The following is a 22,991-nucleotide window of genomic DNA, read 5'->3' on the forward strand; positions in this document are numbered from 1 at the left end:
CGTTTATTTACAAAAAAAAGAAAAAAATTATGAATTTTTAGAAAAATTTGCCATTTTCGAAATTCAAAATCACCGCGTTTTCAGGCAGATCGATTTACCACCTAAATAACTTGCATAATAACATTTCCCATTTGTCTACTTTACATTTTTATAATTTTTGAAATGTTTGGATAATTTATTTTGACGTCACGCGGCCTACAAATCGAATAGCGATTTTCCGTATTTTCAGAATTGACTATTTTGGGGATAAATACTGTTTGAAATCAAATTTTAGATATTTAGCAACAAAAACCCCCTATATAACCAACCCATTTTCAAATCCGCACCCCTCAAACTATCAGAAACAGCATTTACAAAGATTGTTAACCCCTTAAGATCTTCATAGTAATTGAATCAAAATGGCGGTGAAATTTAGAATGGTCAAATTTTGTCGGTTATACGTTCATTTAGCCCTAAAATTTACAGATTACCAAAAGATAAAAAGAGAAAACTCACCATAAAATTTGTTCTACAATTTCTCCTGAGTGCAGCGACTCCCCACATGTGGACATTACTTGTGTTATGGGGGCACAGCGAGGCGCAGAAGGGAAGGAGCACCCTGCAGCTGCCAGGATTTTAGTTTTCTCGTTGCCCCCTTTTGAAGGCTATAAAATTTTCGCTTTTCCGTTATTTGGGTCATGTGATGGCATTTTTTTTGCGGGATGAGATGCTTTTTCCAGTGTTACCATTTTGGGGTTGGTATCACCTATTGTTGAAAATTTAGGAACTTTTTTTGAGGTCATGAGTAGAAAAGCATCAATTCTGTACTGGATTTTTTATTTTTTTTTTTTCGTGTTCACCGTATAGCCTAATAATCCTGTTATCTTTATTCTATGGGTTGATACGATTACGGGGATACCAGACATGAATATTTTTCCTTATGTTTTACTAAATTTGCCAAATAAAACCCTAATGTGGGGAAAAATCTATCATTTTTGCATCGCCGTCTTCCAAGTGGCATAACATTGTTACGTTTTTGGCTACAGAGCTGGTTGATGGCTTGTTTTTTGCGGGACATGTTGTTCTTTGCAATAGTATCATTCTGGAGTACATATGTTTTGTTGATCACTTTTTATTGCATTTTTAGTGGGATATAATAGGTAAAAATCATAATTTTTGGCGGATTTTTAACTTTTTTTTTTACGGCGTTCATCATATGGGTTCAATAGTTATTTAGTTTTATTCTATGGATTGTTACGGACGCAGTGATACTATATATGTGGGGCTTGTGTTATGATTTAGACTTTTTTGAGCGTTATATGTCTCTTTATATGTTTTGGGGCTTATGAGCATTTTTAGTGATTTATAAAGTAATTTTTTATTGAAAAACATTTTTTTTTAAATTTTTTTACATGATCCACCATGGGATATGAACAAGCAATCATCTGATTGCTTGTTCTTGATAATACTCTGCAATACTAATGTATTGCAGGGTATTATCAGTGCCAGCCTATGCAGATGCATAGGCTGACACTTTGCCGTTAAGATGACGTCACAGACGCCATCTTAAAGGTAAACCCTCCAGGCTTCTCTGGGGTCCCGATCGGACCCCAGAGGTGCCAAAACAGCGATCGCCCCCCCCCCCGAAAACGGTGCGGGGGGCGATCGTGGGGTAAAGACCCCCAGAAGGCATGTTAAATGCCGCGGTCACGGGTGTTAGCCGGGGATGTTAGCCGGGGATGTCAGCGGTAAATTACCGCTGAAATCCCACGGCTAACGATGCTGGTTCGGCTGCTGTGCAGCGCTGAACCGGCATCGTCTCTGCGCCGTAGCTGTACTGCGCTGAACGCTAATCGTCGGAAGCTGCGCAGTACAGCTACGGCGCGGAGCACTAAGGGGTTAAATAGATACCCTGTATTATTGTAAACACATGTGACGTTTCCAGGTTTTCTCTCAGACCTTCTTAAGACACAGCTTGCTACACAAACATCTAGCGCTTTAGTACAAAGGAAGTGAATACCGCTAGTAGTATATCAGTAGTATAGCACAGTATAGTAGTACAGTAGTATAGTAGTAAATACTGCCCTGTGTGCAGTTTGCCTGTGCAGTGTGCAGAGGGTGTCAGATTCAGGATTTCTTCATGAATTTGGCGCCCCCTGCACTGTCCTGACAGAGTGCATCATTCTTTTTTTGGTGCACCTTTGACAGAGCATGCAACACATTTCTGTTGGACTTTGCATGATAAAAATGTCGCACAGTCTGACTGAGCACCGGAACACCCATTTCTGTGCAGATATTTGTGTCACAAAATGGTCGCATATGACACAAATGTGGCACAGGCACTTCTTAACCCCTTAAGGACCAGGCCCTTTTTCGTTTTTGCGTTTTTATTTTTCACTCCCCACCTTCAAAAATCTATAACTTTTTTATTTTTCCGTGTACAGAGCTATGTGATGGCTTATTTTCTGCGTAACAAATTTCACTTCGTAGTGATGGTATGAAATGTTCCATGACGTGTACTGGGAAGCGGGAAAAAAATTCTAAATGCAGTGAAAATGATGAAAAAACACATTTGCGCCATTTCTTGTGGGCTTGGTTTTTACAGCTTTCACTGTGCGCCCCAAATGACAGGTCTATTTCATTCATTGGGTCAATACGATCACGGGGATACCAAATTTGTATAGGTTTTATAATGTTTTCATACATTTACAAAAATTAAAACCTCCTGTACAGAAAAAAAATTCTTCATTTTGCAGTGTTCTTGCGCTAATAACTTTTTCATACTTTGGTGTATGGAGCTGTGAGTGGTGTCATTTTTTGCGACTTCTGATGACGTTTTCAATGCTTCTATTTTTAGGACTGTGTGACCTTTTGATCACTTTTTATAGAATTTTTTCTATTTTTCAAAATGGCAAAAAAATGCCATTTGCGACTTCGGGCGCTATTTTCCGCTACGGGGTTAAAAGCAGTGAAAAACGGTTATTATATTTTGATAGATCGGGCATTTTCGGACGCGGCGATACCTAATGTGTTTATGATTTTTACTAGGGAAACGGGGGTGAATTGAATTTTTATGTTTTTTTTTTTTTTTTTTTTTTTTTTGTATCATTCTTTTTTATTATAATCCAAAAAGAAACAGAGTTAACATAGTATAGGACACGCAGGTCCATCAAATAATATGTTGAGTTCACAATATATTTCTGAGCATGAATAATTACATCTTTTTACATATGCAGGTTCATCGGATTTGTTGATATTAGATCGCCTGGTAGATGTAATAAAACGAAAGATTATTCTTGAAGCAGGTTATCGTTTGAGCGTGTCTATTTGTACCCATGCAACAGTGCTGGGTAGATAACATATTTAAAACACATTTACTACAAAGTTCTAACATATGGTGAAAATGTGGACTGGTCAGTGTAAAATAAATGCAAACCTATAGGTCTGTGTGTAGTCTTCGGTGCAAATTTGTCTTGTTTTTAATACTACGGTAGAAGTGATCTACTTGTTTGTACTCCCATTGTAATCGTGGGGTGAGATCTATCTGTGGTGATATAGTTTCTAGAGATTTAAGTGACTCAGAGTCCAGGAGGTTTTGAAAGCGAAGTGGGACTGATGTTCTTAGAGGGCGCAAGAAATCTTTGGAGATTCCAGGGGGAAAGTCCGGGTTCCCTGTCACTGGGGTAAGGGGGCCGTCAGGTGTAAATAGTGTCGTCTGCTCCGTGAATCTTTTTAACGTCTTCAGTACTTGGGACGCTGTATAAGGTAGGGCTTGTAAGGAATGATTGTGCGTGTTAAACGTGGTTAGCCAAGGTATGGCAGATAAGGGGACAGGTGATAGATGGTCTTCTAAGCTCACCCAGAGTTTGTTTTTGCTATGGTGGAACCAGTCCAGAATTCTGGCCGCTGTAGCTGCCAAGAAGTAGCCCTTGTAGTCGGGCAAGCCCAGGCCACCTTGTAGTTTTCTGCGTATCAAAGTCTGTCTGGCAACTCTGGGTCGGGACTGTGCCCACAAGAATCGGCTTAAGAGGCTATTGAGTTTATTGAAAAATACTTTCGGGATGGAGAGGGGGATGGTTTGGAATAGGTAGAGTAGTTTGGGTAATATTGTCATTTTTATGCATCCTACCCTTCCCAACCATGATATCTTTTTGCTGGTCCATTTGGTAAGGTCTACTTTAAGTTTTTCTAGTAGGGGTGTATAGTTTAGTTGAAATGTCTTGCTTAGGTCAGCAGGGATACGAATTCCCAAGTAAGTTATGGCGTCTGTCTTCCAGGTGAATGGGTAATTAGCCGCGAGGGTTTGGGCAATTTTAGCTCCCAGATGCACTCCCATAGCTACGCTTTTAGACATATTTATTTTGTGATTGCTAAAGTGCCCAAATGTGTTGAGCGTCTCCATTAGGGGCGGCAGAGAAGTTTGTGGGTCTGTTAAGTAAAGGAGAACATCATCCGCAAAGGCCGAACATTTGTATTCAGTGGGGCCTACTTGTATTCCTTTAATGTCTGTACGTTTCCTGATTGCTACTAGTAGGTGTTCTATGACTAGGGCATAGAGTAGTGGGGATAGAGGGCACCCTTGCCTAGTACCATTACTGATTGTAAAAGAGGGCGACAGGGTTCCATTGATCCTTATGTTGGCTTGAGGTGCCTTATAGAGGGCTTGAATACGGGAAAGCATGCGTGGTCCTAGCCCTATTTGCTTTAGGGTTGCCCAGAGGAACCCCCAGTCCACCCGATCAAAGGCCTTCTCGGCGTCCAGGGAAAGCGCTAAGAAGGGCATGGATACTTGCGAGGCATGCTGTATTAGGGAAAAGGTCTTGATGGTGTTATCCCTCGCTTCTCTGGTTGGGATGAAGCCGACCTGATCGAAATGGACAAGGGGGCCCACCACACGAGCCATTCTAACTGCTATCAATTTGGCGAAAATTTTGGCGTCTGAGTTAATGAGTGAAATAGGTCTGTAACTAGGACAGAGCTGTGGGTCTTTCCCTTCTTTAGGTATGACAGTTATGTGGGCATGTAAAAATGAGTGATGAAAATGGCTTTCAGCTGAAATGGAGTTAAAAACCTCCGTAAGTGAAGGAGATAAATCCTGGAGTAAAGATTTATAGAAAGCGGCCGTGTAGCCATCCGGTCCCGGACTTTTACCTGCAGGGAGGGCCTTGATGGTTTCATGGATTTCTTCAGGTGTGAAAGGGGACTCTAGTAATATTTTGTCACTGTCTTTAAGCATAGGTAATGCCGTCTCCTGTATGTATTGTGAGAGTGTGTGCTGGGGCTGCGGAGGGGGGAAGGAATGAGAGGGTAGAGGGAGGTTATATAGAGAACGGTAGTATTTAGTAAATGCCTCTGCTATATCCTCAGTTTTGTGGACAGTTTTACCCATTGCGTTTTTTATTGAGGGGATGTAGGTCGAGGTTTTCCTATCTCTAAGTGCCCTGGCTAACAGTCTGCCTGGCTTATTTCCCCACTCGTATAATGAACGGGAGCATAGAAGTTTGAGTCTCTGTTGTTTGGCTTCTAGATGGGCATTAATTTCCTGCCGGGTTTGGGTCAGTTGTCTAAGGGTAGATTCCTGGAGGGTCTGTTTGTGCTGCGCCTCTAAGTTTTGGAGTTTTGTGAAGAGGGATTGCAATTTGAAACCAGCCTCTTTTTTCAGTCTAGATCCATGTTTCATGAGGATCCTTCTCAAGTTGGTTTTTAACATTTCCCATTTAATTGTTGCAGAAGTGGAGTCGCTAGAGTGGTTTAATCTATAGCTTTGGATATAGTCCTTCATTTCAGTTATACAAAGGGAGTCATGGAGAAGAGTTTCATTCAATCTCCAATTGAAAGGCCTACGCTGGGATGGAGATATTGAGAGTGTGCATGAGACTGGTGCATGATCTGACATAAACATTGTTTCAATCCTTGTGTCAATTACTACTGAGAGGAGATTGTGCTGAATGAAAATGTGGTCAAGTCTGCTGTATGTGTTGTGCACTGGAGAGAAGAAAGAGTAGTCTCTAACTTCTGGGTGCTGAATCCTCCATGCATCACAGAGCTGTAGTGAATGTAGGTCCTTTCTAAACCTGTTGATCTTATTGTATGGTACTGAGGATTTGCCCGCAGAAGAGTCAATAAGAGGGTTCATCACCATATTAAGGTCTCCGCAGAGTATCAAGGATCCCCTAGTGAAGGAGGTTAGACGGGATAGAACACCTGTTAGAAAGCCTGTTTGACCAGTGTTAGGAGCGTACACATTTGCAACGGTAAAGATAGATCCCTGGATGTTGCATCTAATGAAAATGTATCTACCTCTCTCGTCTTTCTCCACCTCCAGGACTTCACATTGAGCGTCTTTATGTATGAAAATGGATGTTCCTTTTGACTTACTTTGTGGGTTTGTACTATGGTACACCGTGGGATAATATCTATTGTTTATCTTGGGTTCATGACCAGTTTTAAAGTGCGTCTCTTGTAGGCAAAGTATATGCGCTCTTTGTTTATGAAAGGAGAACAGTGTCTGGGAACGTTTTTCAGGAATGTTTAAACCTTTGGCATTAAATGATACAATCTTTAGTTGAGACATATTGGTTAAGTTACACCAAAGTAAATTCCCTTTTTTTTTATGTGTCAGGACTCGGACCTGACCTGGGGTGTGGATGGGGTAGGGGTAACGTTCAGGAAAGATAGGAGGGGGAAAAGAGGGAAGAGAAGGCTTGCGCTGACCTTGGGGAAATGAACTTGTGAAGAAACGTTAAGAGTCCTTGTTTAGGTCTCTTCTATGACAAATTATGCCTGTAGGCAAGTACCAACTGTGATACCGTATCACAGCTGAACCTATTGGGGGAACTGTGGGAACTTCAACTAAATATAGCTATAGGCACCACCTCGGGTAAAGATGCTCGAGGTGTATGTAGGAGTCTAGTGTCAGATGGAACGTGACGTCGCTACCGGGCCAACGGTATTTCTGTATATGTGTAGGATTGTTTTATTTACGGGACTTTTTTAATAGTAGTAAGTGCAAAGGGGAACCGGGGGAATCAGCGATAGGCAATCTTGTGAGTCCTCAGTATGGAGGATTAAAGAACAATCGCTCGTTCTAAGGAGTAGTGAGGGGATTATGTGATTGTGCTTGGAGTCCTGGATAGGACATTTTTCTAGCTTAGATAGTTATGTAGGGGTATATAACTAAACTTATTTCAAGAATGTTAACATAGAATATTTACAATCTGAAGGCATTTGTCAGTTAACAATCGTCCCGATCTCTGACTGCTGGCGAATGACCCTGTTACAGGGAGGATTCGAAAGCAGTAGTACTGTCCATGCAGTGCATAGGGAGATCAGGAATATTTCGTGGTAGGCAAGCTCATGACCCCTCAATGTGGTGGTGTAATGAACCACAGGGCTCAAGCAACCACCATTATATCTGAAACAGGGTCATGTGGTCGCGCACCAGGGCATATGAAAAACATTTATCTGGCTTGTCGAGATATCTATAGATGTTAAGCAAGACGCATGTCTAATGCTTTAAATCAGATTAAACTCGATCTGGTAACAAATGTCATCTGTCAGCCCTCCTGTTCTCCATCTGGCTGCAACAAAGCCTATTTTAAGAATGTTAACACAGAATATATACAATTTGAGAGCATTTGTCAGTTAACAGACATCCCGATCTCTGACTGCTGACGAATGACCCCGTCCCAGGGAGGACTCGAAAGCAGTAGAGCTGATAATGCGGTGCATAGGGAGACCAGGATATTTCGTGGTAGGCAAGCTCATGACCCCTCAACATGGTGGAGTAGTGAGCAACAGGGCTCAAGCGTCTACCATTATATCTGAAACAGGGTTATGTGGTCGCGCACCAGGGCATATGAGAAACATTTGTCTGGCTTGCCAGGATATCTATAAATGATAAGCAAAACACATGTCTAATGCTTTAAATCAAATTATACTCAGTCTGATAACAGATGTCATCTATCAGCCCTCCTGTTCTCCATCTGGTTGCGGGTTTCCACGAAACCTTCTTCGTTGTGGACGTGGGGTGCCGCTAATGGAAGATGCGTCGGGACCCCGGTTGGAGGTGATGGTCGTACGTTCTGGTTGAAAAAGCTGTGGGTCGTTCCGGTCCGGGATGCGGACATCTGGTAGATCCAGTGAGTGGAGAAATTCTTGTAGATCTTCGTAGCGAGAGAGAGTCACTGACTTGCTTCCAGCTCTTGCATGAAGGGCAAATGGGAAGCCCCAACGATAAGAAATGTTCCTTTCTTGTAGGAGGGATAACAGTGGTCGAAGGATGGCTCTCTGGCGAAGGGTTCGGCGGGAGAGGTCGGGGAACAACGTAATTGTGGCTCCATCGAAATCCAAATCCCCTTTGGCTCTGGCCTTCTGCATTATCATTTCTTTGGTAGCGTAATGATGAATTCTACATATTACATCTCTAGGGCGGGCTGGGTCAGAGCTCCTGGCACGTAAAGCTCTATGGGCACGGTCCATTTCTATAGGTGTCTCCACTGATCGACCCAGTAGGATATTGAAGATACCCGTTAGAGTTGGTATTAGTTCAGGCGTCTGTGTGGCTTCGGGGAGTCCCCTGACCCTTATATTATTTCGCCTATTCCTGTTTTCCAGGTCATCGATCTGCATTGACAACTGCTGTTGGTACATAGAGTGTTCTGTCGCCCTCTTCTGGACAATTTGTATAGTAGATGACATTTCAGACTTAAAGGCTTCAAGATCATTCAATCTCTCTTTTAATGTGGAAATCTCAGTGTGTACCTGCTGTAAATCTTGGCGCCATGCACCCATAAGATCTGTAGCTAGAATGTCCATATCTCTTTTGGATGGTAAAAGAGCTAAGAGTGCCTGTAGTTCAGGATAAGCTCTGAGTGTGTTAGCAGCTTCCTCTGGATGTGGAAGGTCAGGTCTGCTAGTCCCATTGATAGATGGGGTGTTTTGAGGATCAGGTTGAGAGTCCTGTGTGAATAGGGATCTCTTGGAGGGAGGGCTAGGGATATTCCCCTCTCTGTTTTCATCTGTCCCCTTTCCCTTGGGGGTAGTCAGTGGGGCTAGCGCTTCTCTCTGTTTGAGTGGGGGCGCCATATTGGCTCTATCAGTAGAGCAGGTCTGCTCCCTATCCCTGGATTCCTCTGGGAGGACTGGTGTTGAGGTTTGGCTACTTGCCAGGGAGTTTCGGGGGTGCAGGGTGCCTGTACCTGTGGTCCTGGACCCGGTCCGCGCCCTCCGTCCACGGTTCTCCTTATCCCCCTGCTCTCCTGTCTGCCTCGGGGACGAGACAGCAGCCGCGTGGTGTGCCCTGCAAGATGGCGGCGCCCGCGATCCGAGGCGGCGGGAAGCGCTGCCCGTGGATGGAGAGCGGGCTTGTAGCGGGGTAAAGAAGTTGGAGATCGGTATCTCCGCGCTCCGGGTAGGTCCCTTCTTCTCTGGGGGTCTCTTTCTGTCCGGTTTCCCCATTAATTTGGGTGCTGGACGTCCCTTTTCCGTTGGCCCGGAGCGGAGCTCACTTTATGTGCGTGCAGCTCCTAGCATGGCAGGACACGCCCCCATAGTAGGAGATTTTAATAATACACTTGAACCTTGTATCTGCTGCTGTAGGCTCCTGTCAATTTTTATGTTTTTTTAATATAATTTCTTTTTTTTTTACTTTTTTTATTTATTTTTTTTACTATTTTACAGACTCCCTAGGGTACTTTAACCCTAGGTTGTCTGATTGATCCTACCATATACTGCCATACTACAATATGGCAGTATATGGGGATTTTGCATACCATCTATTACAATGTGCAGATCGCCTACGTCGCACTCTGTCAGGACAGTGCAGGGGGCGCCAAATTCATGAAGAAATCCTGAATCTGACACCCTCTGCACACTGCACAGGCAAACTGCACACAGGGCAGTATTTACTACTATACTACTGTACTACTATACTGTGCTGTACTACTGATATACTACTAGCGGTATTCACTTCCTTTGTACCGCCTCTTTAATGCCGCCGGCAGCTTTGCCGGCGGCGATCAAAGGGTTAACACCCGCGATCGGTGCAAGCACCGATCGCGGGTGTTAGCGATGGGCGTTTGCTTCATTATGAAGCAAATGCCCAGTGAGTATGAAGAGGGCTCAGCCCGTGAGCCCTCTTCATACTCCCCCTTGCACAGTAAGACGTAAGGGTACGTCTTATTGCGCTATGGGGTTAAATACCGTATATACTCGTGTATAAGCTGAGTTTTTCAGCACAAAAAATGTGCTGAAAAACGTCCCCTCGGCTTATACACGAGTCTACTACAAAAAAAATGACCACTTAAAAAAATAAACTTAAATACTCACCCTCCGATGTCAGCGCGGCTCCCCGATGTCAGCGCGTCCTGTCTTCTTTCTTCTCTGCGGCTCTTCTTCTTTCTTCTTGCTTCTGTCATGGACGCGGCCATGTTTACTTCGTGGCCGCGCATACTATGACGTCAGCAGCGGCCGCGTCATAGTATGCGCATGCTAGAAGAAAACATGGCCGCGTCCATGCCAGAAGAGAGAAGAGGAGCCGCGGAGAAGAAAGAAGAAGGGACGCGCTGACATCGGGAACATCGGTAAGTCGCGCCGACATCGGGGAGTATTTAAGTTTATTTTTTAAGGACCGTGGGGGCAGGCTGTATACTACTAGAGGCAGGCTGTATACTACTAGGGGCAGGCTGTATACTACTTGGGGCAGGCTGTATACTACTAGGGGCAGGCTGTATACTACTAGGGGCTTGCTGTATACTACTAGGGGCTGCTGTATACTACTAGGGGCTTGCTGTATACTACTAGGGGCTGCTGTATACTACTAGGGGCTGCTGTATACTACTAGGAGCTTGCTGTATACTACTAGGGGCTTGCTGTATACTACTAGGGGCTGCTGTATACTACTAGGGGCTGCTGTATACTACTAGGGGCTTGCTGTATACTACTAGGGGCTGCTGTATACTACTAGGGGCTTGCTGTATACTACTAGGGGCTTGCTGTATGCCCACCCTCGGCTTATACTCGAGTCAGTAGTTTTTCCCAGTTTTTGGTGGTAAAATTAGGGGTCTCGGCTTATACTCGGGTCGGCTTATACTCGAGTATATACGGTACCTGTACAAGCAGACAGTTACAGTCTTCTAGTGAGTGCAGATTAGACTACATGGGCTTATGATATCACATGGTCTTTTGTAGTTTTGTCCCATTCAAGTGAAGGCACTATGTTTAACCCCTTAGTGACGCAGCCTGAAAAAGCTCTAGTGACCGGGTATTGTTAGCGAGTTTTGGTAAGCGTCGATTTAAGAACCAAAACTTTTTTGCGAGCTACCTTAAAATTGTTTTCCTGTGTTTTTTCCGGGACACATAGAGCTAGTTAAAAAGGTAATACAAGTTTAAAAATTTTATTTCATTTTAATTTGGGGTTAAAAGTTAAATGGTTAAAGGGCTTTTTTTGGAATTTATGGCACTTTTTTAAAAAAAATGTTTAAATGAACTCAAAATGAACATTATTAATGAATTCCCTATTTTGTTTTGGTTGCTTTGAAATATAATATGTATAGTCTCGGGGTAAGGGGGCGACTATGGCAATGCGTTTTGTAGAGTAGCGGGGGATTTTTTTTATTATATGGAGAAATGTAATTTTATTTTTATGAATATTTATTCATAATTTGTGTTTTTACTTTATATACCCCCAGTTTTTTTTTTTCTTTTACAAGTTTTCCCCTGTAACTGAGGCATCTATAAGAGCCCCAGTTACAGAAGAAAAATACCACTAGTCACTGGTGATTCTGATGAGAGCTGGACTGGGTCTAATTAGACCCAGCAGCTCTGGTTAACTAATTTAGACCCGGCGACCGCCAAGTGTATAGAGCCACGGCTAGTCCTGGCGCAGTAGAAAACTGAATGTTTAAAGAAGTCGCTCTAGACTCGGGACCTGCTCAGTCCTAGATGAGTTAATAGATTGAAAAAAAGGCACAGTGAACTGGACACTGTGATAGTGGAATGGACTCTCAAGCTACAAACACAGGCAGGGATAGGATCTGATCTAAAATGTGAGGCTTGACAGACGATTCACACACGGATCTTTGAAATTAACGGTTAGCATGCAAACACAAATATCATTGATTGATCAATACATTGATTAGGTAACATTATATATGATATGATTTATTCCAGTTTCATTATATTCAATTAAAAATCAAACAGAAGTACAGCATGTTCCAAACACATGTGATCTGAATTTTTTTCTTATTTTATTTGATGTCAGAACATCTTGATATGTTTTCTGAAGAAAACATTCTTATTCAACTAAAACAAAATTATATTGATCCAGAGTGATTGTTTTGTGTGTTTTCTCTTCGTCTAGTGCTTTGAGCATAGAAAATGTTTGTAGATGAGTCTAGCGGGCCAACAACTCCATAAAGATTCATAGTTGTTAAAACAAGTTTACATGAAAACATTTTCTTTTGTTTTTCCTATTTTATTTGAAGTATTACACATCAGCAATGCCAGAAATCTAAATAAATGGTTTCATTATGGTTCTATAGTTTATGTTTATTTGATTTTTTTCTTTTAGTAAAAATTAGTAGAAAATCTATGAAAGCTATGTTATTTTTTTAGTTGGTGGTATTAAATTCAATATCATTATTCAATACTGCAATGTGTTTGTATTTGTTTGTAAACTTGATATCATGGTCAATATGTTCAAAGAACATTTTGATTCTTTCAAATAACCTTTTTAAAGCTGCTGCCAACTTGAGAACACTGAAAGAACAAATTTGAGGAACATTGAAGAACACTTTGCAGATGTTTCCGTACATCTGCTAACTCATCAGAAGACATTAGTGCAGAACGGTGTTCTTCACAATAGTATGTGAAGAACAATATGTGTGAAGAACACATTGCAGATGTTTCCATACATCTGCAATGTGTTCTTCACACATATTGTTCTTCACATACTATTGTGAAGAAAACCGTTCGGCACTAATGTATTCTGATGAGTTAGCAGATGTACGGAAACATCTGCAATGTGTTCTTCACTTAAATGATCCTGTGTTCAGTGTGTTAATTGTGTTCACTGTTTTCATTGTATTCTTCACTGTTCTTCACTGTGTTTCCTTAAGTAAATGCTTGATCTGGAGCCGGCGAGATACTCGTCCGAGCAACGAGCCGTTTCGAGAATGCTAATACTGGAACAAGCATCAAGCTCTGACGAGTATACTCACTCATCTCTAGTGTTAACACATGTGTTTTCAAACTCATCACAACAGCTGAGAAGAGGAAATTTGCCTAATTACATTGCTGTCAACATTGTGTTTAAAAATGTTAACATACATGCTAAAGTATTGTTAACAAACAGGGCTGCCTAAAAAGTCGCAAAAATAAGCAAAAAAATTATACATAACTGAAAAGTTGCACAAAACATATATAGAAATAGACACATAAAGGCAAACTGCACAAGGTGAAGACAAAGGTTGACTTGAAGAACAACATGAAAAGTCACAGGGAAAAGTTGCAAAAAAAACGACAAATGAGACAATTAAAATAGCAGAAATAGAGATGCATGTCCCCCAATCTTTGATGTGCAAATAGGCCAATATGATATTCCTTATTGCCAAGTAGGTAAGATATCATCAACGGTGCTTTAGAAATGGGCATTGTGCAGTTATTAAGTCAACCATAGGCCAACTCGTTTGTTTACCATATATGTGACCATCAAAATTATCATCTGCATCTGGCTAAAACTTGTGCAACAGTACAATGATACAAATCACAGCAACAAATATGCAACAGAATGGCTGAAACTGAATAAAGTTGCTGCAATCCTTTAGGCTTTGTTCAAACCTTAACCCAAATGAAATATGCTGGGGTAGTCCAAAAAAATTTCCCTGAAGACAATCCAGTACTCGACCTTAAGAGCTATGTTATAAGTTGGGTGGCATGTGACTCAAGTTCTCAAGATATTCACCATTTAGTCACTGATTGGTTGTAGTGGTGCAGATAATCCTAAATAATAATAGGCACTGGATGCAAAGTAGGTGGTCCAGTACTGGATCATCAGATTGGGAAATGACTCCCTCTATGCAAATTACCTTATAAAGGCCAGTTTTTAAAAAATTTTTATAGCTTCACTGATCCTCCCTCTAGCTAACCAGTAAATGTTGCCCTTGGTTTCACTGCATATTGTCTGTCTAAGATATGCTTGCTCAGATTTGTCATATTTAGAGTAGCGGTAATAATTCAACATTTCTTTCATTTCCCATTCCCATTCTAACACTGACCATGGTATTAAGAATATGTGCACTCCATACAACTGCCAATTTAAAGGAAATCACCAACTGATTTAACATCTACAATGCACATACTAGACATACAGTGCAGCATACCTTTATTATTGATAATGCCTGGCTGGTTCCTTTTATCTGTATGCAGCCCATTTATCTTGCGCGCTGCCTCCTCCAGCCGTCCCATCCTGATGACATCAGCCAGCTCTAGATACAGGCAGCAGGAGGGGGCTGGGAATGAAGACAGTAGGATGGATAAAGGTGCTCTGGGCTCCTCTAGAGCACTTGAACTTAATCTACATAAAGATAAAAGTCTTTTTTGAAAGGAACCAGTCAGTGATCATCCATAATTAAGGTATGACAGGTTTAAGTTTTCTAACTGGTGCTTTGAAGAGGCTAAGTCAGGCGTAACTTAGTCTCTTCTATTTCAGTATGTCCCCTTACCTCTCTGAATACTACAATTTCCAGTATATAATGAAGACATAGTTTCTATAGTTCATTGTGAATTATTTCTGTTTATTTTATGGTTTGGTGATGGCATTTATTTGGCCAGCTGCTTATTTGGTGTATTAAATTCCATTCCATGTAATGCCACTTGCAACAGTAAAAACAATGTTTTCATAGTAATAAAACACAATCCCATTTAACACACTAGATTGCAGGTGCTGAATTCCCTCCCTAATAAAATACTCACACACACTTTCCAGCTCCCAGATGCAGTCATCTATTCTCACTGATGCATAGCTTTCATAATGCAATGTATGGATTATTTTCCATCTTTATTAAGCATTATAAGTTCACTTCTATATTTATAACTGAAATTGTACAGAGGTGACCTGGCTTTTTCCAGGAAAGAAATCTATTCTTTTATATCATACTGACGCTTGCCTCTATACCAACTAAACACGCCCTGATGTGGCAATGTATCAGAAGCTATTCTTGATATGATGAAATGATGAAAACTAAAGATTAGGCTCATTACTACCCATGGAATATGTGACTTTCACCATTTACACCATTGAAAATCACCAAAATAAACTTATGTGTATCCAAAATGGTAGTGTACATTAAGAACCCCTAGGCAAATGCTACAAAGAGCAATACATAAAAAACTGTAAAGAAAGACAATATACTGATTTAAAAATTAATCAGTTAATTGTTATACGTTAGGATGGAAACATCAAGTACATACAAAAAGCAAAGTTCATATAGTTTTACAAGTAATAGATCCATAGCACCGATAATTTACATATGTTGTGCAACCAAACCCACCTTCTGCTAGACAAAGTCAACATTTATTTAAGTTCTTGCCCCTCTCCTGCACACTCACAATAGCCTGGGACCATTCATACTGCACCGGTGTATGATAAATATCCTCTTATGGTTACAAATCTAATGAGAACACCATAAATCACCAAAAATAAAACACCCACCACTCCTAATGTACATTTTTTTTTAAACATAACTAATATTAAAGGGGTTGTCCGACATTAAAGGGGTATTCCGGGTAAATGAACTTCTGATTCAAAAACCCATAATGCTATAAATAAATTGATACAACAAAACTCAATGTTATTATTCCAAAAATGTAGACTGTCCTGCTCTGTTACCATAGTAATAATGTATAACTTCCATCACTGCACATTGCAACACTGGCCATACTGGATGCACTGCAACCAACCGGCTACAGCCAAAAAAAAGTGATGATCACATCACCTGCCCAGGCAGGTGCAGGACATGTGATGTGGACATGTGAAAGGGAAGCACCTCCATAGGTTGCTGTTGTGAACCTGTTTGTTTACAGGGGCATGGCACCTCAGCTTCGACAATGACGCCCGCCTTGCACTCCTACCTGTCCCTATGTCCCAGTGCTGTATCAAGTAAAGGAGATGTTTGGGTGTTCCAGGCCAGAAGTTCTCGGAAAGAAGCTGCAGTGGCCCTGTAAACAAAAAGGAACACAGCACAGAGAGAAGGCGGTGTGGGACATGGGGAGTGTGGAGGGAGGCAAACATAGGTTTTTTTTACAGCACCTTACCCCCAGCCCACCAGTAAAGTTTTTATAAATGTCGGACTACCCCTTTAATACATATTATTAAAGATGTATTCCTATCAAATATTGTGATAGCAGATCAGTAGAATCATCTTTTGATGGTGGGGTATGACTTCTGTTGAATAACATTCCTTCTAGCAACCTGGCTCTGATAAGTGGCCAAGGTGCACCGGTGCAGGGAACATTAGAGATGAAGGATGCAGAGCTAAATCAGTGTTGCTGACTCCTTCATTGTACATTATTGTTAGGGGCTCCAAAATGTCGAACTCTCAAAGATTGTAATTGATGGCATATTGTAGTTATATGCCCTAGTTCTATAAAATTGGAATAATTGTCACACAGTTCTGCTCTGGCTCACATTTAACATAATCATTTCATTACATTGTTATTACAGATAACTTAACAGTTTAAAGAACTTTGAGCTCAGCATTGAGTATATTAATCCATTGATCTTCTGTGCTGCACACTGCTTTTTGCTATTTTTATATGATATGTTTTCTTCTATGCAAGGAATGTATTTTGGCCAGAAGTTTTCTCCTGGGTAAATAAGTATTGATTACTGTAATTTAGAAGAATGGGTAACTTGTTTCCCAGATTGAATAGAAGTTGAAACTATGCCTCTTTGTTCCCTGGACAGTTGAAGCTAAGTTTATCATTAAAAATAAAGAATAGAAATGAGGTCCATAAAGTCCATAGTTTTATTTTTTATTTATAGAACAGCAAATGGAGTAAAATAAAACAGACTATACATGTGTGTAACACGTATAGGATGGACATCCTTCTCTGTAACTATGTTCTTCTAATTTACATAGACAGATAAGAAACAATTCATCCCTCATGTCTAATATGGCACCCTGTTTCTAGTATCTGTGACCAATGAACAGGTGCTCCTTCATCTACACTGTGGAATTTTTTTAATTGAAATAAATATTTAATATAATGTGGGGGATGTTAACCTACCAATATACATGTATTAAAAGTTTTGCACCCTTTTGTTAAAATATATAGTGATGCCTCGGGTTTTACCTTTCCAGCTACCATTCCAGTCCATAAGATAGCCGCAGATGGAGGGTCATGTGATCTCTATCTGTTCATGACCAATCTACCAGTCAGGACCTTATGATAGTATTCATGAATACCCATAAGTTAGATGGGTTGTGAACAGTTAGAGATCACATGACCTTTCATCTTTGGCCATTTTATGGATAGGAATGGCACCTGATGAACCAAGTGCTTTACTTTACATTACAAACATTTAATAGATGTATATTGACAAATCGATAACTATTTTGTTCCCCACACATATACAAATATTACAAAATACATAAACTAAACTAGTCAGCTCTTTTATACCTGGTCATTGTTGTCCAATACATAAAGATTTCTATATGATTAAAATAAGATTTCAACTATGGATACAAAGCATGTATCGATCAACCTTAGCTCTAGAATAATAACCAACAATCTTTAGCAAAGCAAGATCATAAGAAATATAGCAAGCAAACAAATATGTGTTTGTATATATATGAGATAGGTTGAGGAAGACTATAAGAGTGCAATATCACTTGGTTGTTAGCAAAATCTTTAATGCTATATCTATATACAGTGGAATTTACGAAAGTTTCACTTTTGTGTAAAATATGTAAACATTAACGGGATAGTTACATTGAAAAATGTCATAACTTTTTATTCTGCTAATAGGGCATGGCTTTCTCTCTCGAAGAGAGGCTGCAGCTGGGAATCCATGGACTTTTACCACCTTGCTTTCTCAGTCAAGATGTTCAGGTTTTGAGAGTGCTCCGAAATTATGAAAGACAGAAGTGTGACCTTGACAGGTAAGAACAAAAGATCCACTATAGTTCAGACTCTCTGCATACTGAAAGGTTTACTTATTTTCCACAGTAGCTTCTTCTATTAAATACACAAACTTAAGATTTTTGGAACAAATTGACTTAAAAGAATTTCAAATCAAGCCTGATAAACCAGGGACACTTACTCATAGATCCAGGCACCACGACTATGGTAATCTTCTTATATTTGTCATTCATGGCCTCCTTCCTTATAGAAACAACTTTTAAAATTATGCTAATAGGCCTGAAGGGCTATGGGCGTGTCACCAAAGCCCCTCCATGCTGCAACTTTACAGGTTGTTACATTCTGAAGGAGCACTTCCCCTGCTCACTATGTTCCTACTGCTGCCAAGATTACAGGACGTGCAGGTGGGAGGGTGAGACAGATTTGCTGCTGAAGTTTAACAACAGCTTCTGTAATATGCCCATAGACCTTCTGGTTCATTAGCTTAATGTTTAACCCCTTTTTGACATGTACATGACATAACTGTACATCACATGTCGGGAAAGGATGTATGGAGTGCTCTCACGGGCTGATGGGCATTTTGCAGCTAACACCCAAGGGCGTCAACCTCTTAAGTGCCGGCATCAAATGTGATGGTGGCACTTAAGTGACGTCACTGCATCGGCTGGTACCCCCTGTGATCTCATCGGTGGGCATCGGTTATTTTCCCATCCGGCAAAGAAAAAGAGCCCAGAACGCAGCTTTTTCGTAATTTTGCAAAACATAAAACATTTACTAAAAAGTGATCACAATATCGTACAGTCCCCAAAAATGGTAGCAATGAAAAGGTCCAAATGCCCCGCAAAAAATGGCCATGGATAACAAATAACTAATAAGAAGATTACCATTGTGCCTGGATCGATGAGTCAGTGTCCCTGGTTTATCATGCTTGATTTTGATGGTAGATTTCCTTTACATAATACTGTAGCCTATTTTCTGCTCATAATGATAACTGATGCTGGTACCATGATGGAGTAAAGCCTCTCAAATACATTTGTGAACGGCACCATACACAGCCATAAGCAGAATTTTACGAGGTTGTAAAGGATTTCCCGATGCAGAAATACAGTTAACATCTGTACTGTAAAATAAAATGTTAATATATGAGCCAAGGAGCAATAAATTAACAGCATCACTATGAAGATTCCAGTTTCCATTGTTGTTTTTAGTCTCTTTAAAATTAAATTGATGACTAGTTTATCAATAATTGGCATACATGTCTCCATAAACTCACATTTTTAACATACATTTAATATCTTCAATGCCTTTGCAATATGATTATTTGTATTATTTTCCCCAATGGAAACACAATCCACTTTCCATCCATGCACCCAACTGATTGATGGATATCACACACTTCTTTTATACATGCTGCACTAACTTTTTACAGTTTTGCCTTTTTTCTGCTTGCTGTCTTGCTCTTTTTTAATAGCTTTATTTGGTCATTGGTGTTCACACAGGTACATTGCAAACAATGTATACGGTAATGCCTTAGACCTTATAAGGATAATACAGTTCAGTTCACCACTGACCAGTGGTCTATTTTTCCAGATTTTGTTCTCAAATTTCTTCAGTCATGAGATATGTTGTGAGAAATTTTTGGAAAAATGGTTTGGTGCTCTTGTTACCCATCCGTTCGGTCTCCATCCTATTAACTGCTAAATAGATTTAATTTGGCGGCTATCAGAGCTTCTGAAAAGAAAGACAAAAAGCTAAAGTATGATGTTGGAGTGTGACCAAATATGACTTGTCTATATGATCACAAATCCACTGATTTGTGATCATTATAGACATTTCATTATTCTATCAGATCAGTGTATCAAATACTGGAAAGTTGAACGCATATATTGCTGTGTGCATTAGTTTGTAGAAGGACTCCTTATTTTGCTCAATATATGTCTATGTACCCTTCCCAACCCTGCAGAATACGTGAGGGAATGTCATTTGAAGGGAGCGGGCTCTCTGATGATTCCCACTTTCAAAGTGTATAGTATTGAGATTGATATCCTTATTCCAGAACTATAGGAGTCTATCAAAAGTATTAGTAGATATTTCACTTGCTAGGTTGCGTAATTTAATAGAGCAAAATACTATTAGCCGGTCATAAACAAAATCCTGTCTTTCCAGCAGGATAAACTCGCTTGTAAATTCGGCTAGGGACTTAAAGGGGTATTACAGGAATTAGCATAATTCATATACAAATAGGTCCCTAAAATATAAGCTATTATGTAATTAGTTGTAATTTAAATTTTTGCTCCCCTAAGCAGAAAAATGCTGTGGACATACAATATAATGAAAAATTCGAATGCTACTGGCCCTTCAATCAGTCTGTTGATTTTCTCCGTTCAGAGCAGAAGGAACAAATGTATCCTGAGTACATTTAAGAATCGTGTCTTTGTGGGAATACCCCTTTAACAGTCTGCTCTTCCTTCCAGCCTGAAAGTCCGGATTGTCCCAAAAAGTAATGTGCTTAGATAGCCGAAAAGACAGTCCAAATTGTATGTGTAACATTTTCCATGCGATGGAGTCCCTCAACAACACAGATTGTTTTGCTAGCTTTGGTAGTTTTGGATGTGGAGAAGCAATTTGTCCCATGGGTTCATTTAAAAGGCAAACAAGATTAGAGCGCTTCACGTCAGGGAAGTTCATCCCACCAGAATGTTTGGTGTGTATTTTTGACGATGTCAAGATATTCTCTGCTGTTTGCCTCGCCATACAAAGGTATTAAAAGCTTTATGCAGATCTTGTAGATCACTTTGTCAGGGGTGTATAATAACTTCGTAAAGCTAATTATTTGAATGAGGTCTACCAGAGATATTACTTATGAAAGTAAGTGGGATCGTACTGTGTTGGCTGAATGCTTGTTGATGAGCAATAAAGCCCCTATCCTTCTAGACTCTGAACCTACTGCTTCGGTTTCACTTTCTCACCCTTCCCGTCTGCTCCCTTAGCATTTCAGCCTTCCCTCTGTCTGATGCAATCGCACAGCAGAAGAGGAGGTTTCGGCACACAGAGAGAGGGGGATATTGTTCCTGGCTCAATGTAACACTCTGTGAATCTTCAGCACAGAGGGGTAAATGAAAGTAATCCAATGGTCCAGCCAAGTTCCAAGGTGTATTCAAAATTTTATTCAATGATATCAAAAAACATCCACAGTGTAGATTCCCTCCACCCCATGGTGGAGGGAATCTACACTGTGGATGTTTTTTGATATCATTGAATAAAATTTTGAATATTTATTCAATGATTCCCTCCCATGGTGGAGGGAATCTACACTGTGGATGTTTTTTGATATCATTGAATAAAATTTTGAATACACCTTGGAACCTGGCTGGACCATTGGATTACTTTCTTTTGCTACGTTACCTTTACAAACAAGGTGGGTCCGTTGCCGGCTCCGTGTGTGGGACACTACGATCTAGAGGAGTGCTGGAGTTCCATTTTTGTGGGCTTTAGTAAATCCCAGAAGCCCTTCAGGCTCATTAGCATTATTTTAAAAGTTGAATTTAGGAAGGAAGAAAGAGGCCATGGAAAAAAAACATAACAAGATTTACACAGTTCCTGTAGCTATGAGAAAGTGTCCCTGGTTTATCATGCCTGATTTTGATGATAGATTTAGTACATAGTATGCAGTTTACTTAACCCCTGTAGTAAATTAAGGCCTAGGGCTTATGTATGTGAATGCCTTAGGGCAGCTCTTCATGGGAAACATCATTGCAGAATGCAGCTAAAGTCCAGCAATGATGCAAGAACTATAATTCTTGGGCATGAAACGTAGCCATGATTTGATGTTTATTTCACACACCCAAAACATTAAACTGATAAAGTCCTATGTAAATGACAACGTAAAGCCATTTACATATTTTTCAGACCATAAGAAAAGCATACATTGCTTTTGATAGCCCCACAGACCCTCTGGTCGCAGCCAGATACATCAAGGGGCTCTAGCCAGCCATGCCCCCTTCACACCCACTTGGCATGGAGGTGGTGGAAAGGTAAAAAATAATTGCAAGTGCTAGTAATATCTTAGCATATGAAATTATTTGGGGGCTTCTATGCCAGTGTCCTGGTGCAGAAACCCTGATAAATATCATTATCTAAGAGAGTGTTTCATTGTGTTGTGCAAAAAAGAGGACAAGACATGACAAGCAAAGGAGAGGAACACAAAACACAAAAATGTACACATCCACAGTATTCTGAAAAAAAAAAATCTGTATGTAAACATACAGAACTGTATGTAAACAACAGACAGCACTGTGGCTTGGTGGTTAGCACTACAGCCTTTCATCGCTGGGGACCTTGGTTCAAGTCCCAGGGTCAACATCTGCAAAGAGTTTGTATGTTCTCTCCACATTTGTGTGGGTTTCCTCCCAAACTCCGAAACATACTGGTAGGTTAATTAGATTGTGAGCCCCATTGGGGACAGGGACTGATTTGGCTCTGTGCAGCGCTGCATAATCTGTGTGCGCTATATAAATAAAGGAATTGTTATTATTTATAGCATTCACAGATACAGGTCCCTGAAATAGAAGGAATGAGGCATTAAAACCAATTAATGAAAAAGTATGTATTAATACATTTTCTTCCTCTGCATCACCACTCAAGGATACATAGGTTGGAATTCAATTTTCAAAAAACGTATGAACAACCACCCACCTCAGGGAAGTCCATCATATATATCAATTATTAGTACAAAAGAGGTGGTATAGGATAAATTATATCAAACTATAATGCAAAGGCAGAATTAGAACAGTCCAGATAAAATGAAGGGCATCTTTTCAGTATGGTGGTGGGAACACATATTCACCCAGTCACACACCACACTCCCA

General features: G+C 40.4%; 1 protein-coding gene across 1 annotated transcript in view; it reads left to right on the top strand.

The window, feature by feature from the left end:
- The window catches only part of ME1 (malic enzyme 1), a 216,632-nt gene that overhangs the window by 23,073 nt on the left and 170,568 nt on the right, over window positions 1-22,991 (top strand). The window contains exon 2 of the mRNA XM_072142033.1: window positions 18,010-18,143. Within this exon, the coding sequence (XP_071998134.1) occupies window positions 18,010-18,143 (134 nt within the window). The remainder of the gene's footprint in view (window positions 1-18,009; window positions 18,144-22,991) is intronic.

The sequence above is a fragment of the Engystomops pustulosus genome, chromosome 3 (genome assembly GCF_040894005.1).
Source record: "Engystomops pustulosus chromosome 3, aEngPut4.maternal, whole genome shotgun sequence".
Classification (NCBI taxonomy): domain Eukaryota; kingdom Metazoa; phylum Chordata; class Amphibia; order Anura; family Leptodactylidae; genus Engystomops; species Engystomops pustulosus.